General features: G+C 33.3%; 1 protein-coding gene across 1 annotated transcript in view; it reads right to left on the reverse strand.

The window, feature by feature from the left end:
- Positions 1-904: 904 nt before the first annotated feature.
- Positions 905-15782, reverse strand: part of LOC145662157 (uncharacterized) — a 56308-nt gene continuing 41430 nt past the window's right edge. The window contains exons 4-5 of the mRNA XM_081727491.1: positions 13426-13595; positions 905-2620 (exon numbers count right to left, since the gene is read on the reverse strand). Of these exons, the coding sequence (XP_081583617.1) occupies positions 1414-2620; positions 13426-13595 (1377 nt within the window). The 3' untranslated portion in view covers positions 905-1413. The remainder of the gene's footprint in view (positions 2621-13425; positions 13596-15782) is intronic.

The raw sequence follows: 15782 nt of genomic DNA on the forward strand, positions 1-15782 counted from the left end.
CAGGTATATAAAATACGTATCTATAAATGTTGGTTTATATTTATGCCAAACAAAATCTTCTAAAACAACAGCATTAAAAGGAAAATCATAATTTGCATATTTAAACACTGTATAAGCAAAAAGTAATTTAATATAGCAAAGTAAAAATGTGTATTATATATAGAGCCTACTGCGAACTCACTAAATAATTAATTTTCTAATCTAGTAATATTTCACAACTGTTTAGACTTAGATAGAATTTTGAGTGGCAAAAAAAAAAAAAATATATATATATATATATATATATATATATATATTTCATCAAAAACTTGCACAAAGTAAATATTACTTTGAGAAAACAAGCTTCCTTTTCATTATTATTTAGAAACGCCTTATTACTTGATTATTATTTTTTTATAAAACTGATCGCACTTAAATATATGAAATGACATACACTATTTAATTCAATTTACAAACTTACTGTAACATTTAAAATTAAGTTACAAACATACTCACAGAAAACTTACAATGTATCAATATAAATTCTTCATCTCATATTCAACAGAATATAAAACTTTCGTATTAACACAATGATTTACTGCATGTTTAAGAACCCTTTATATTTATAGTTTTACCATATAATGGTAGTTTTCTGTTTTCATTATTGTGTTGATATCACCCAGCAGCTTGTAAGAGAACTGGAATATTCTCAAGTAAAAGATACAGAAACACACAATAATGAAATTTCTTGATAGATCTCCAATAAAATATTCACAAGCTTACGAGATGGAAACATAATGTAGAAATATTGTGGAAGAAACCAAGCAAGCAATAATCTAAACTAAAATTTCTGTCAAATTGAAAACAGGTTAATTGTAAACTGTATTTAAGAGTGAAATAGAATATCAATTAATATGACAAAAAAAAAAAAAAAAAAAAAAAAAGACGTGTACTGAAAAAAAATATCAAAGAAATAAGAAAAACAGTTCTTAGCACGACTGCTGTGAAAAGATGCACATAAATAAATAAATGTGTATGTACATGTATAAAATATATAAAATCAAGTTTAACCTTTTTTAACAAAATAAAATATTTGAACACATATCAAAATTATCACTTCATAATATTCCAGTAGTCCAATAGAAATGCAATAATGTAAATTAACAAAAATTCTTCACTGTTTTTGTATTGTAAAGATGACGCAACTAGCGTCATAGTTATATGGTGTTTCCAGAAAAGAAAATATTTATGAAAGATGATAACAGTACCTAACGCTGGTAGTATGGGCAAAAGTAAAAACAACACTAGACGATTACCGATTACCCTCCTGAAACAAAATCAAGACTTTGAAATTTCTGTTTTGCACGGTTTCCACTTCATTCATAATGCATATATGCATATAATGTTTTTTTTTTTTTTAAACTTTCCTGTAATTTATACAGAACTTTTACAAAGAACGCCAGAACACTTAACGTTCCTGCTATGAAGACTTGATTTTACTGTATGCACTTCCCCATGTATAGTGTAGGATGCTCCATACAAAAAAGTTTTTCCGCAATGATTACACGTGTAATTGTTTTTATGATGCTGTCGCATGTGTTTCTCAAGATCGACATAGGCCAATCCGCATCTACATCTACATTTTTCGGGATTTACATGCACTCTCTTCTTATGTAGGTAATATGCGCTTCGAGATTCATATGATTTCGAATATATATTGCACTTAAACTCTTTCGGCCGTTCTAGACACTCTATCTCTGGTAAGTTTTTCTGCATAGACTGACAGACTTTTCGTCTAATTCTTCTTTTAATAACAGGCTGGTTATCCTCATTCAGTAGTGAAGCATAATCGTTTTGTACTGTCGACTTGCTCTCAACTGTCTTATCAAGTATGATGTCATTCTCAGCTTTCAAATTAATGCAAGTACTCTGTTGACAATGTTTTAAATAATCCTCCCATTTAAAAGATTTAGCACAAATTCTACATACATGTAATTCAGTGGATATATCTCGCAGATGCACTTCTGCATGCTTAATTTTATGCTTAACATCTTCGACTTTACAACCTTCCTGACACAAATGTGATAAAATATTTCCAGAGGAAGAAAATGTTTGTCCACATTTACTGCAAGAATATCGCTTGATTTTCTCCCCGTTGTGCTTTTCTGTATGATCATGTAAATGTGCTTCACTTGGAAATTCAGCTTCACACAAATCACAACGAAAGCTCATATCTGTACAATCGTTAGAGGATATTCCATGGCTTTGGTTCATTGTTAGGTTGTCCTGCGTTGATCGTTTAGGTTTCCGAGAAAGCGACCTTACCCGTTTGTGCCTAAAAGGCTTGCTGACTTTGTAACTATGGAAGCTTTTAAGATGTTTCAGTAATGTGTTCTCAGTCTCAAAAATATTGCTACAGCTATGACATGGATATCCAGTCCCACCTTCCAAAGTGTCTTTTATGATCTCGTCCGAATTAATTGTATGTTGGAGTTTATGTTGAGAGAGTACTGCACTTGACGAAAAACTTTCAGGACACTTATTACAATTAAAACATTCTGATTGTACAAAATCTGAAACTGTCGAACTTGCTAGATTTTCGTGACTAGGGTAAGTTTCACACTCATTTGCAGACTGATGCCTGTAAAATAAATAACACATAGAAGCATAAACTGTGAGAAGTGATAATAGTCAGCATAGCAAGTAAAATGAAATACAGTAGTTCATACTCACTACAATAATCTCAAGAAGTAAGGAACCCTTTCGATTAACATGGTTCTCATCATCATCTTACTTAAGTCTGAAAAAAGTTTAAAAGGTGAAAACGTGAGAAGATGAAAAGGAGATAAAAAAATATTCAAGACAAATACATCACTTCACGTTAAACGATCCTATGTCAAATTCATCGTTGTAACTCACTACGAAGCTAGTCTTTGCCCACTGTTGTTATTTCTACTTCTTACTAACTGGCGCTAGTATTTGGTAAAAGATCACTCCAAATCGGATTAATTTCCCCTTTGTCCAGATAGAATGTCGAGTATTTTTTATGAATGCGAAAAGATTCCTTACTGTTGCGCTCAGTCGTAGTTTTTGCATTATTCATTAAACGCACATTAGCAATATTATCTTGAGAAAAATAAACATAATATTTCAGGATAAAGCAAAAACTACGACTGACCTTAAAATTGAGAGGTCTCTTCACATTCATAAATTAAACCCTGCAATCAGTGAACAGTGAGTAACTTCTTAGTGAGATACGACGGTTTATTCGCAAAATGATTCTTTGACGTGAAGTGGTATATTTATATTTACTTCGAATCATTTTTATCCTTTCACCTTTTCACCTTCTCATATGCTTTTATCTTAAGTAATCTGCTGCTAGGGACCGTGTTCCTCGAAACTTCTTTAATTCTTGCAATAACTGCGGTGAATATGAAGCGTTTTCATAAAAGAACACATATTTTAACGGGAAATCATTTATACGTAACAATAAATCTATAATAACCATCTATCATCTCGAAACATTATTTTGATTTTGACTTTAAAATGTTATTTCTATTAGACCTTTTTATTTAGTCTAGGCAGTTGTACAGCATATTAAATCTAACATCTGCAGACTGGCACAAAGTAATTACATCATATTTAGATTTGTCACTACGAAATCAGCTGAAAATAAGGCGATAGCTGTAAATTTACACACAAAGAACTAACATGCGATATCAGTGAGTTTAGAATGGACAAACACCAGTGGCTAGAGTAACAAAATAGCGATTATCAAGCTAACTCTAGAGCAGCAAATGCAATGTATCTAGCTTTATTGTCAATAATTACAGGAAAGTTGAAAGACAGATCACACGTGAGTTTGGAACTCTTGGACTTCGTTGGTACACGTGACATTTGCTAACTTCAACAAACCCTTCGATAAAATAAAATGTGTGCAAGAACAAACCAGGAGCTCACAGATGAAAACAAACATGTACAGAATAAACTAGATCTTTGTCAGAAAAATGTGGCACGATGATTATGGAAGCAGTTGAACATTTCACAGCGATCAGAACAGAGGATAAAGAAAACGTTACATTTTCCTTTATGTCACCCTGTCTCACTAGGAAATTAAGCGATGATCCGAACAAACATGTTTTATCTGGTGAAACATGTTTCGATAAACTTAAAAAAAAAAAAAAAAAAAAAAATCCTGATTTGGAAGAACCTAATGTTGTACCGGACGAAGCAAATTTCATGTGTCTGGAATAGCAAACACACTAATTATTACCATAAATACACTAGGTATTTACTGTAAACATGAAAACTCAAAGTAAAGATTAAAGTATATAACAGCAGTCTCGATACGATGGTCTACGGATGGAATTCCATGATCATAAATGATAAATCAATTATTTTTGGAAGCATTTACAACACAAGAAACTTATTTGAATTTTGTCCAAAGCATATCGAATATCGTGCTTTGGTTAATATCGATTATCACCATTGGGAATTTTCCGTACGACATTTAGTGGCGGTATGCATGGCCATAGTCCATTATACTGTTTTGGGCTGGTCAGATAACACTTTTCCAAATGTTGGATAGGAACTTCCCAGAAAGTAGCTGATTTATTCCCTCGAGTAGCTTTTTTAACAATAATAATAAAATCGTGTGTGTATCTGTATATCTGTCTGCCGTCATCTCTTCGCATAGAAAGAAGTGACCTAGAGTCAGTAAAGTGTCTTTCCTAATAAGATAGTGAAATCGGCCCTTGATCCAAATTAGGTCGCTATTGACCCAAAAGGTTACCCTTGAACTAAAACTACCTCAAAAACATTTTTGACCCCCACCCCCTACCCTTACAGAATTATCGTATCATACATGCTCAAAATTGAATATTTTTTAATTTTGGTGGGGGTATAGAAAAATTTTGAAAGTTTCACAGATTGTAGATACTACTTAGGTGTAAATATACATTTTTTTTTAAATCAACGATGCGTATTTTCTTTATTTTTTGCATGTTGAAAATTTAAAAAAATTGTAGGAAAAAAATTTAGGGGGGATATGTCGCTGATTTTTTGGCTAGAAATTTGATATACCCTTAGGTACAACATATATTTTATTCGGGGCCTGAAAGTGATGGCAACATTGTCAAAAATAAATAAAACTGAAAACAAATGTGTTTTTTCCACAGTTTTTCCACCATTTTATTGCCCTGAAGGTGAGAGCCCCTTCAAATAATTGTTTGCCAAAGTTGACAGTTTTCCTTTCTTTTGCGTCCCTTCCGCTTCTGTTGTTCTTCGGCTGCTTCGATTGGGTCCATTTCGGAATAGAAACACCAAATATGTCTCCGTAACAGTGCTTCCACTTTAACGACTCTTGCACAACAAATTTACACTCAGCTCGAGGTAGAGAGCGCTACCAGTAGAGAGTGCCACTGTGTGCGGCCAGTGAAGCAAGCACTGATAGATACGTTCAGGCGACGCGAGTTTTTTTGAGCCCGAAAAAACACGTTTGTTTTCAGTTTTATTTATTTTTGACAATGTTGCCATCACTTTCAGGCCCCGAAAAAAATATATGTTGTACCTAATGGTATAACAAATTTTTAATCAAAAAATCAGCGACGTGTCCCCCCGAAAATTTTTTCCTACAATTTTTTGAAATTTTCAACACGCAAAAAAATAAAGAAAATACGCATCGATGATTTTGAAAAAAATCCACATTTACATCTAAATAGCAACTACAATCTGTGAAACTTTCAAAATTTTTCGATCACCCCTACCAATAAAATATTCAATTAAAAAATATTCAATTTTGAGCATGTATACGATAATTCTATAAGGGGAGGGGGTGGAGTGTCAAAAATTTTTTGAGGTAGTTTTAGTTCAAGGGTAACGTTTCGGGTCAATAGTGACTCAATTTGGATCGAGGTCAGATTTCACTATCTTACTAGGAAAGATCCTTTGATATACAGATCGATTTTCATCAGACCTAATCGCCTACGAAACACTTTTTTCAAGTTTCAGCACGGAGGAAAATTAGGGTGTCAATTGATTTGATTTATTTATTTATTAATTTTTTTGAGTTTAGTGTCCCTTTCAGCAGTGAGGTTTATAAGACTTGAACTTACAACTTAATGTGGAATTCGAACCATGATGAATAATGATATCCCGGGTCTCCCACGTTTCCCGGGTTTTCCATATCTCCATAAGGGAAGATGATAAATAACTGGAACGCCGGATATTAGTGTTAAATTCATTGTTTTCGGTGTCGCTTACATGAATAGTAACACTTCCACTGTCGTTCGAGACCAACTTTAGCTCCCATCGTCGTGGGGGTTTGGGGAGAACGTGAAAAATAACATATCTAAAATGACGATTTAGTGCGAAATTCGTAGTTTTCGGGATTGCTTAGGTGATTGGTGAGATTCCCGTTGACATTTAAGCAAGAATGGAAACGGCAGCTGATCTTGAAGCTGACAGAGGCAACACTCAAGGCCTTTCCCTTTGTTACTAATTAATTGTGCACAATGCCGAAGACGATGTTATTCTTAATTTATTTATTAAACTCAAATTGAGAGAGGCAATACCGAAGGCGTTGCTCTTCAATTATTACTCATTTCACTCAGTTTTAAAATTTTACCTTCAAATACGATTTATTGCATAAATGTTATCCTTCCTTTTCCTGGAACGGGTATTTCGGCTAGTACAGAGTCAAGTTTACAACCATAACATTTTAACAATCAGAGGTTTGAAGCAAGCGAACATGGGAAATTCAGTAAGATTCCAGTTGATCATTATGCTTATTGTCTCTAACATGTCTCGACACTTAGGGTGAACTACTTGGCGGAAATCATAGCGATTGGTACGCCAACTTGATATTAGCTCTAGGGTGGTCAGAGTGACTTTAACGGCTGGGATATTGTGGGGTGGAAGGCTACGGGAAACCATCACTCTATTTTTCCTTAGTTTGCTGACAGCAGAAAGAGAACATATGTACAATGGTCTATCGCAGGTCAAAATATAATTCCGGAGGTAAATTATCTTCCCATTTGGATCTCCGCGAGAGGGATGTCCTCGGAAAGACTATTGTACGAAAAAGTAACAATGTAGAGAGGATAGATAGGGAAAGAAATACATGTAATAGCAAAATATTTAGGATAGGGACTTGGAACGAACGTATCATGTACAGGGAGGGAAATTAGAAAATAATCGAGATTTGGTAGAAGTTTGTGAAGTTAGATGGGAAGGTAATAAAGTGTTGAACAGCGAAGGATATGGAATGTTTTACTCAGGAAGAAAAGGGCTATCATGATGCTGTAGCTGGTAAGCGCTTGAATAAGGTAAGCGCTTGAATAAGGTAGTGAAAGTAGAATATGCTGACGATAAAGTTATGATGTTAAAGGGAAAAGAAAGGATCTAGTAGTGACAATGGCATATGCACCGACGACTTCGCATACAATTGAAGCAGCAGAGGAAAATTATGAGAAAATAGACGAAATTATGGACAAAAAGAAGAGGGGTTCATGTGTAAATATGATGGAAGATTTCAATGCACTTGTGGGAGAAAAACCGGAAGGTAGTGTCGCAGCCAAATATGGTTTAGGCAATAGAAATGAAAGGGGAGAGGGACTGATCAATTTCTGTACACAGACTTCGCTAGTAATTGGAAACACGTGGTTCAATCAGCATAAGAAAAGAAGATATACATGGAAATCTCTAATAGACGGCGAAAGATATCAGATAGACTATGTTATGATTTAGGACAGGTATCGGAATAGCTTAAACAACGCGAAGACCCTTCCTATGGCTTACATTTTCTCTGATCATAATCTCGTGCTGGGCAAAGTGATATTCAACTGAAAAATGTAGGCAGAAGGAAAGTAGGCAACAAGATATAAATACTGAAAAGTTGAAAAACGATCATTTAAGAAATCTTTTCGTTGAGAAATTCTAAGAAAAATACTTAAACGAGGAAAGATAGGTGCAGGTAGTAACAGATGGTGGAAGCATATTAAACTTTGCATACAGCTGGCTGCAAAAGAGGTAATAGGTTACCGCGAACACAAAACGGCTAAGAAACCATGGATTACAGAACAGATGTTGCAGAAGATGAAGAAAAGACGAGACGTGGAAACAAGTTGATACAGAAGAGGGCACAAAGGTGTACAGGAAGTTAAACAACGAGTTGCGAAGGGAAACTGAGAGTAAGGGAAGTATTTTACAAAAGAAAATGTAAGGACACAGAAGAATTAGAAAGAGTTAGGAAATATCAGGAAATGTACAAAGAGGTGAAATCTATGGAACTATGGAGGAAACAAGGGGTTATTACGATAGCAGTAGAAAATACGCGAAGAATGCGAAAGTAGTAAGCGATAGAAGTGAAGTACTAGGAAGATAGAAAGAATACAAGATTTATATGACATATGAGATTTATACGACAGTAGGGATAGAGCGTGTGGCGTAGATGTTGAAGTAGAAAATGAAGTAGAGAGGATGATAAAGGGTTCAGTATTCCTCGGGATAAGTTTGAAAAAGTTATATCCGAGATTAAAAATGAAAAGGTATCTGGGATAGATAATATACCAATCGAATTTATTAACAATATGGAAGACAAGGGGAAGAAAGAATTGTTTCGACTGTGCATGGGATAGATAATATATCAATCGAATTCATTAACAATATGGAAGACAACAGGAAGAAAGAATTGTTTTGACTGTGCATGGGATAGATAATATATCAATCGAATTCATTAACAATATGGAAGACAAGGGGAAGAAAGAATTGTTTCGACTGTGCAATGGAATATATGAAACAGGAAAGTAACAAAGGACTTCCTGAAGACGATAATAATACCTATCACTAAGAAATTGAACCCAAAGAGATGTAAGGATTATAGAACTACTAGTCTCATATCTCATGCAACAAAAATTTTGCATTAATTCTGAAGAGACTGTTGTACGGAATACCAAATAAAAAAAGTTGAGGAACAGTTCGGGGACAGGAGAGGTAAGGGCAGAAGAGATGCAATTGGATTATTAAGGACGATCGGTGAAAGGTTTATAGAAAAAGGGAAACAGGTGTATGTGGTATTTACTTTCTACAAAAGACTTTTGATTGCAAAAATTGGGAATTATTGTTGGAAGTTTTGAAGAAGATTGAGTTGAGATGGGAAGATCGAAGACTCCTATGAAACTTATATATGAACCAATGAGAAAGTGTTAGAATAGGGGAGGAAATGACAGAGGAGAGTGCAATTGGAAGGGGAGTTCGACAGGGATGCTGTCTCTCGCCAACAACTATCTAGATGAGAAAGTGAAAAGAGCCTACATAATGAAGATGGCATTTCAGTAGGAAGTAGAATGATTAGGTGTGTACGGTTTGCACATGATATGGTGCTTGTTGCGGAATCTGAAGAGAAAATCAATAAGATGTTAGAAAACTTGAGGAAGGGCTGTGAAGAATGTGGGATGAAACTAAATGTGAGAAGGACAGAAGGCATGGTCATTGAAACAAAGTGGTCGGTGTCAAATATAGAAATACGAGAGGAGAAAATAGAACAGGCGACTAGTTTTCGATACCTGGGTAGCATTATTAGTGATGATATGAAGGGTGAACGTAAAATGAAATCAAGGATAGGAATGGTGATATAAGCCTTTAGGAGGAACAGTCTGTTTTGTGGGACTTAGAATAAAGAGTTGAGAAAAATATTCATAAAATCTTCGTGTGGAGTATTGTGCTGTATGGGGCAGAAACATGGACGTTACGCAAAAATGATCAAAAACGGCTGGAAGCTTTCGAAATGTGAGTGTGTAGAAAAATGGAGAGAATTAGCTGGGTCGAGCGGAAAACGAACGAGAGGGATCTTAGGATTGGTGGGGGAGAAGAGAACAACTTTAGATTTATTAAGAAAAGGGACATTAGTTAAAAAGGAAATGTATAATGAGGGACGTGTTAGAGGGTAAGAAAGAGGGAGGAGGTGAAGAAGATTATAATTAATGAACAATATCAAAACAAAAAACTCGTACGTGAAGACGAAGAGGTTAGCGGAAAACCATGGAGCATGGAAGATTTTCAGCTGCACCAAGTGACCTGCCAATAATATCATAACACCTATGATGATGATGACTTGATCATTACGTTGGAAATATGTTAACCTATTTTGTCGTTCTTTCGTAAGGCATGTACTTGAAATCTTTTGTATATAATCCTGTTTTCTTCTGTTATATGGATTTAAACATGATAGAATGACTTCTGGTCTATTGTGTGCGAGCATCAGGCTTAACTTCAGTATATTTATTTATAAGAATAGTTCCAGATACACCATGTTGGCAATTTTACACTGAAATATATATATAAAACAAGAGAAATACTTTTGAAATAATGTCGAAGTAACAGAAAAATAAGAATTGAGTCGGAGAGGATGCAACTCCAATATCCTGCTTGCTGGGAGCATTATTTGCCAATTCAACTACAAGCTACATGACAAATTTTCTGTTTGTCACGCTTTGGTACTGAAGTATCAATTTTCAAGCTTATGAAACAATCACTTATGGAAGAAATCCATAGCATTCAATGCAATTTTATATATATATATATATATATGCACTTGATAGTAAGAGTGGAACGATAATGAATAGAGCATCACAATAACCAGATTTCTTGAACCCTGGATCTTCTGCTTGCAGGTCTATCAACTGAGCTGCTATCAACATTACTAGTTCTTTGCATATTCTTAATGGTTTGAAAATAGTGTAAGTAAAATCCTTATTGCTTTAATTAATTTTAATACTTTCAAATTCGAGGTACGTTAATTGAGGGCAAGCCACCTTTGTTATATTATTTTCTTAAATAGATGTAATAATTCAATACGAAATGTTTCTAGAATATTAAACTGTAGAGAAGTCTCAAATACTGGCCGAAACCAACGCGTTTCAGTGGACATGCATGCTTCATCAGGTTAGCTACAAATATTGTGGGAAGGTTTTTGAAAAGTTATATATATATATATATATATATATATATATATATATATATATATATATGAAGATTAAACCTGGGGATGCACATGAAATATTGCAACATTTTTCGAAGTAATGTCTCAACAAGTTTTTAAAATTCTTCTTGTGTGTTGATTCGTGGCGTTTACATAATTATATTACTCAAAGTCAGAGCAAAAGAGAATGAAATAAGAAATATTGACTTGAAGATGAATACTGTATATAAAATATGTAGCTATAAAACATGTAAATGGACAACTATTGTTAGCTAGACAGCCCTAGATTAAAAATAAAATGTTTTATTTACAATTGGATGCAAAATGGACCATTCAAATATTTTTAATGGACAAACATTAAAGATAGAGATTCTGTGAGAGAATAAAATATGAAGGATAGTAATGAGCCCAAATGAATCCGTTGTAATGGCCATATTACGTTTTAAATTAGTTCCTGTTATAAATAGTTTAATATTCAATATGTAACTTTGTGTATATTTCATTTGTTATTACATAATTCATATTGTGTTGTATACCATTAATATTCGTTCTTGTATAAATTGCCCGTCTTATTTTATATATCTTTGTATTAGTATTTTGATGTTTAAGTTTGTCATTCAATTGTTATGATATTCGTAGATTTATAGAATAATAATTGTAGTATGGCTTCAGATAATTATTAGATATATGAATATGGTCGCCACGTATACTTTATAAGGAAAAGAAGAAAGAATTGTTGTTAAAGAAAATTGTTATATAAATGGTACATCTACTAAAATGCAAAATAAGTGTGTTTATTATCCTTTCTAAATCCAACTTAAAATCAAATAAATAACTTGCAAAAGGGGCAAGCAATTCAACATATAAACAGTATATAGATCCTCTCTAATAGTTAGATTTGCTATAGGAAATTGTAAAACACATAGATGATTATTCAGCTGCCAAATGAGTTACTAAAATATAAACTACTTTTTACAGAGTTTATTGACTTAATATGCCATAATTCAATAAATTATTTGTAATTTTGTCACTGTTGGGATTTAAGAGTGGCACAAAGTGCTTATTAATGTAGCATTGACAATCGCTAAGTAAATAGGAGATAGTATGTGCAAATAAGACAGATATAAGATTCAGTTTTGAAGATAGATTGATTTGTTAAGATTACTAATATATAAATTAAGAAGATTTAGATTATGATATGGAGTTATGTAATGCCAGATATGAAGGAATGAAGAAGCTAGTCCAGGCATAGATTCAAAATAAAGCGATTAAGTAAGATATGATGTTTTAGTGGCATAGAAGAATTCAGTTGCTATATTTTATTGTTCGAAGACGATTGTTTTAATAATCACGCAAGCGTATTGTTATATATGTTAAACTGTCATGCAGCTTTTAAATGGATTTCGTCGGGATAGATATACGTAAGTTCTAGTATGTCAAGTAAGTCTATCAATTTGCATACATTGCAATTTTATAGAGATGTTGATCAAACTCAGATTTCAGTATACTGTAATGGCTGATATATGAATATAAGAATATGAATTAAGCAGTACTATAAGGCTGTATACATTCATGAGAAAATTCCGTTCTATGAAATGAGGGATCTGTGACTCTCGAGCTACAGAATCTTAAGAGGGCTTTGTAAAAATAATTAATAAAATGAGGAAATGATAAAAGTATTGGTTTAATAGGCAATGAGAATGAGAACATGCTGCGATTTAATGAGTAATGTATTAATGTATCCGCGTATATGAATCATGATGAAATGTTTGGTAATATTTATGTATCGACCTAGACGAATCGCGGAGAAAGCTTAAATAAATAGATATGTCTTGATAAGCGTTGCTCTAAATTCTATTATGTGCCCATCTTTTCAAGTGTTCTTCTGTTTTTTTCTTGTTTGTGTTGAACGAACGTGCTTGCACGTGAAAATAGATGTATTGCATTAGGTTGTTGCAATATCTGGTGTAGCAGTAGTTGTGCTGTCTGATCTTACTCTTGTTCTCTGAGCATATTAACCATGTCTTATAATGTATATCTACGTGTTTCTGACTTGAAGATAGCTGCATGCGCCTATGCTGTTAAAAACATCCTACGATCTTGTTTAGTAAACCTAATTTAGATCTACAGTAAATAAATGCGTAACTATAAATTACTATATTCGTAATCCAGTGTTATTTTGCTTTAAATTATTTATTTTGTCTTGCTAACAGATTAAGATCGACGTTTTACTTTCAAGGAAGAGACACAGCGTTTGAATTCCGAACTCTGGAATCTTCCCGATTGGGCCTATATGCTTGTTAAGAGAATTTTTATCCATATAAATGTAACCAGCTGTTCGTCGATTAACACCTTGAACGGTTACAGGATGAAACTACTTTTTTGTGACACCTAATCACAAAGGAGAAGAGAATGAGAGTCATATCATCTTAATGAATCTTATATACTTCGTTAATGAGAACTCTTACTCAGTAGTATATGTGTTGTCTACTGTTTTTGTTTCTGCGTCTCGCGTGTCCTCTTCAACTGAATACTCAGGCACTGCTTCTGATGTTTTTTGCATACCATATTTCACAGGAATAGTATTTCCACTCTCCATGCAAATATCTTCAACTTCTTCCTTTATTGATATTTCGTCCTGAAAGCAAGAAAATGTGACTATGAAACCTAGTGTTTTAAGGAATAAGGAGTCACTGGACCAGCGGGAAGGTCTAATAATAATAGTAGTTGTAGTCGGAACTATATAAATTTCTTGCGGGACAAGTGTGCCTATTATATAGTATTTAGGTTTATCATCCATTCTTTCGTTTATAACACCAAATACAAGAAATTATGAAAGAGTATATGCATGTAAGTAATAACCCAGAACATTAAACTGAAGTATATCTCAATACTTTGGAAACTTCTTTTCCAATATTACATTTTATAGAAAAATATGGTTTTATTTGATTACATTTTCCGTTTATGTTTTATATAATACATTTTCAGTTAAAAATAAATAAATAAATAAATAAATAAATAAATATAAATAAATAAATAAAAATAAAAAATAACTTTATTATGTGAGTAGTATAATTGTAAAGCTTAACATTATAAAGTAAAATCATTATTAAACACGTTTTCCCGTATGTTGTACAGATATGATTTGTGATATAGCGTGTTTCTCGTTCGATAGCAATTTCTTTGCAAGTGATCGAAGTACCTTGTACGTGTTTCCACGGCCTCGCTCGTTGGAACGATGAAAACAACGCTTAACTGCTCCAACAGACGAAACAGTTCAAGAAACTCAAATATAGTGGTGCTTGCTTTAAGAAGTGGTGGATGAAAAATGTCCCACATTAGCAGGCTTTCTTTCTGATCAAACTAGTCACATCTAATTGAAATTAGACCAGCTACATTCCTAACGTTGATAAAGCTAATTTTAAATATGTGATAGTTATGGTCCACCAAGTTCTTGAGAGGCAATAGCCAAAAAAGCTTACCCAAACTCTTAGCGTTATTAGATTCAACATATTTGTGTTATTTCGTAACCGAATTAGACAGGTACAGTTTGACTTGCATTAAACAAACTGCACGATGATAGTGGCAAGAGGATTTGTTTACTTAGTTCAATTTTGTGTCGGAATGTTTAATGTTTTGTGTATTATTTAATTTTGTCCGATTTTTTTTTTAATGAAATGCTAAAATTACTTATTGTTTCTTAGTTCCCTGTTAATAAATAAATAAATAGTATTTTAATCTAAAATCCCAGATTTACAATTCCTATCCTATGCATAGCTACAGTATTATTATTTCCTTTCTTGAGATGGAACGGTACTCAAAGTTCTGGAAACTAACCCTTTGTCAATATGTTATGCACCAACTTCAAAAGTCTAAAAGTATTTGCGAAATGAATCATTTTAAAATGTTTCAGTACGAAAAGTTTTTCTCTCTCTACCTACATAGAAAAAATAGAACATTATTGCGAAGATTGATACAGTATAAGCTCTTTCGCTAAATCATTCTTCAGATAGAGGTGGGAATGAGGAATAGGAAGGAAAGCAGCTGTAAAATACTCTGCTCAGCTTCACGTGGGAATCTGATGAAGCATTTAGTGAAAGCACTTATCTTTTTTGATGTGTCATATGTGCTTACAAGTTTCTGGTAATATATTTTTTATGCCCACTTCAAAATTCCTTTGCTTCAACCATATATGCTTAATGAGCACTTAATGAATATAAATTTTAAATTTCAATCTACTTGTATTGCTACGCTCAAATTCTTACTCATTTAATGAACTTTTAAAACTAAACACATCCTGAGCTTTTAAACACGAAAAATTATGTGTTATTTGGAACGGGAAAGGACCTTTCTTGAAATTATCAACCTGTAAACGAACTATAAAATACAGTACATCTGAATAAAAACTGTAAATTATCGTTAGGATAATCTTATGCGAGAGCATATTTCAGAAAGCTAGGAAATCCCCCTTAAATGTCTAGAGAAAATAATAGAAATATTGATTTAGAACAGCGTATTTCTTAACTGTTTGAATGACGACCGCTGATTTAAACAAACGCAGCACAGCGACATATTTTGTTGTATTTTCTGAAATATACAACCTGACTGGTTGATTCGATTATTGCTTATACCAAGAATTCTGTACTTCTTTTCGGAATTGCAAATTGCACGCGTAAGACCTGTCTAACTGCGATTTCTTTTTGAATAAATCATTAGCATCGAACTAGTCTTCGAAGAGTGTTTACCCGCTCTCTAAGTTACAGTTATTTCCTTCTACAGGCAAAATTGAGTAAGAGTAGCGAGATAAATAAAATTATATCAATAC

Source organism: Thermobia domestica, chromosome 10, assembly GCF_964235325.1.
Source record: "Thermobia domestica chromosome 10, izTheDome1.hap1.1, whole genome shotgun sequence".
NCBI classification, from domain to species: domain Eukaryota; kingdom Metazoa; phylum Arthropoda; class Insecta; order Zygentoma; family Lepismatidae; genus Thermobia; species Thermobia domestica.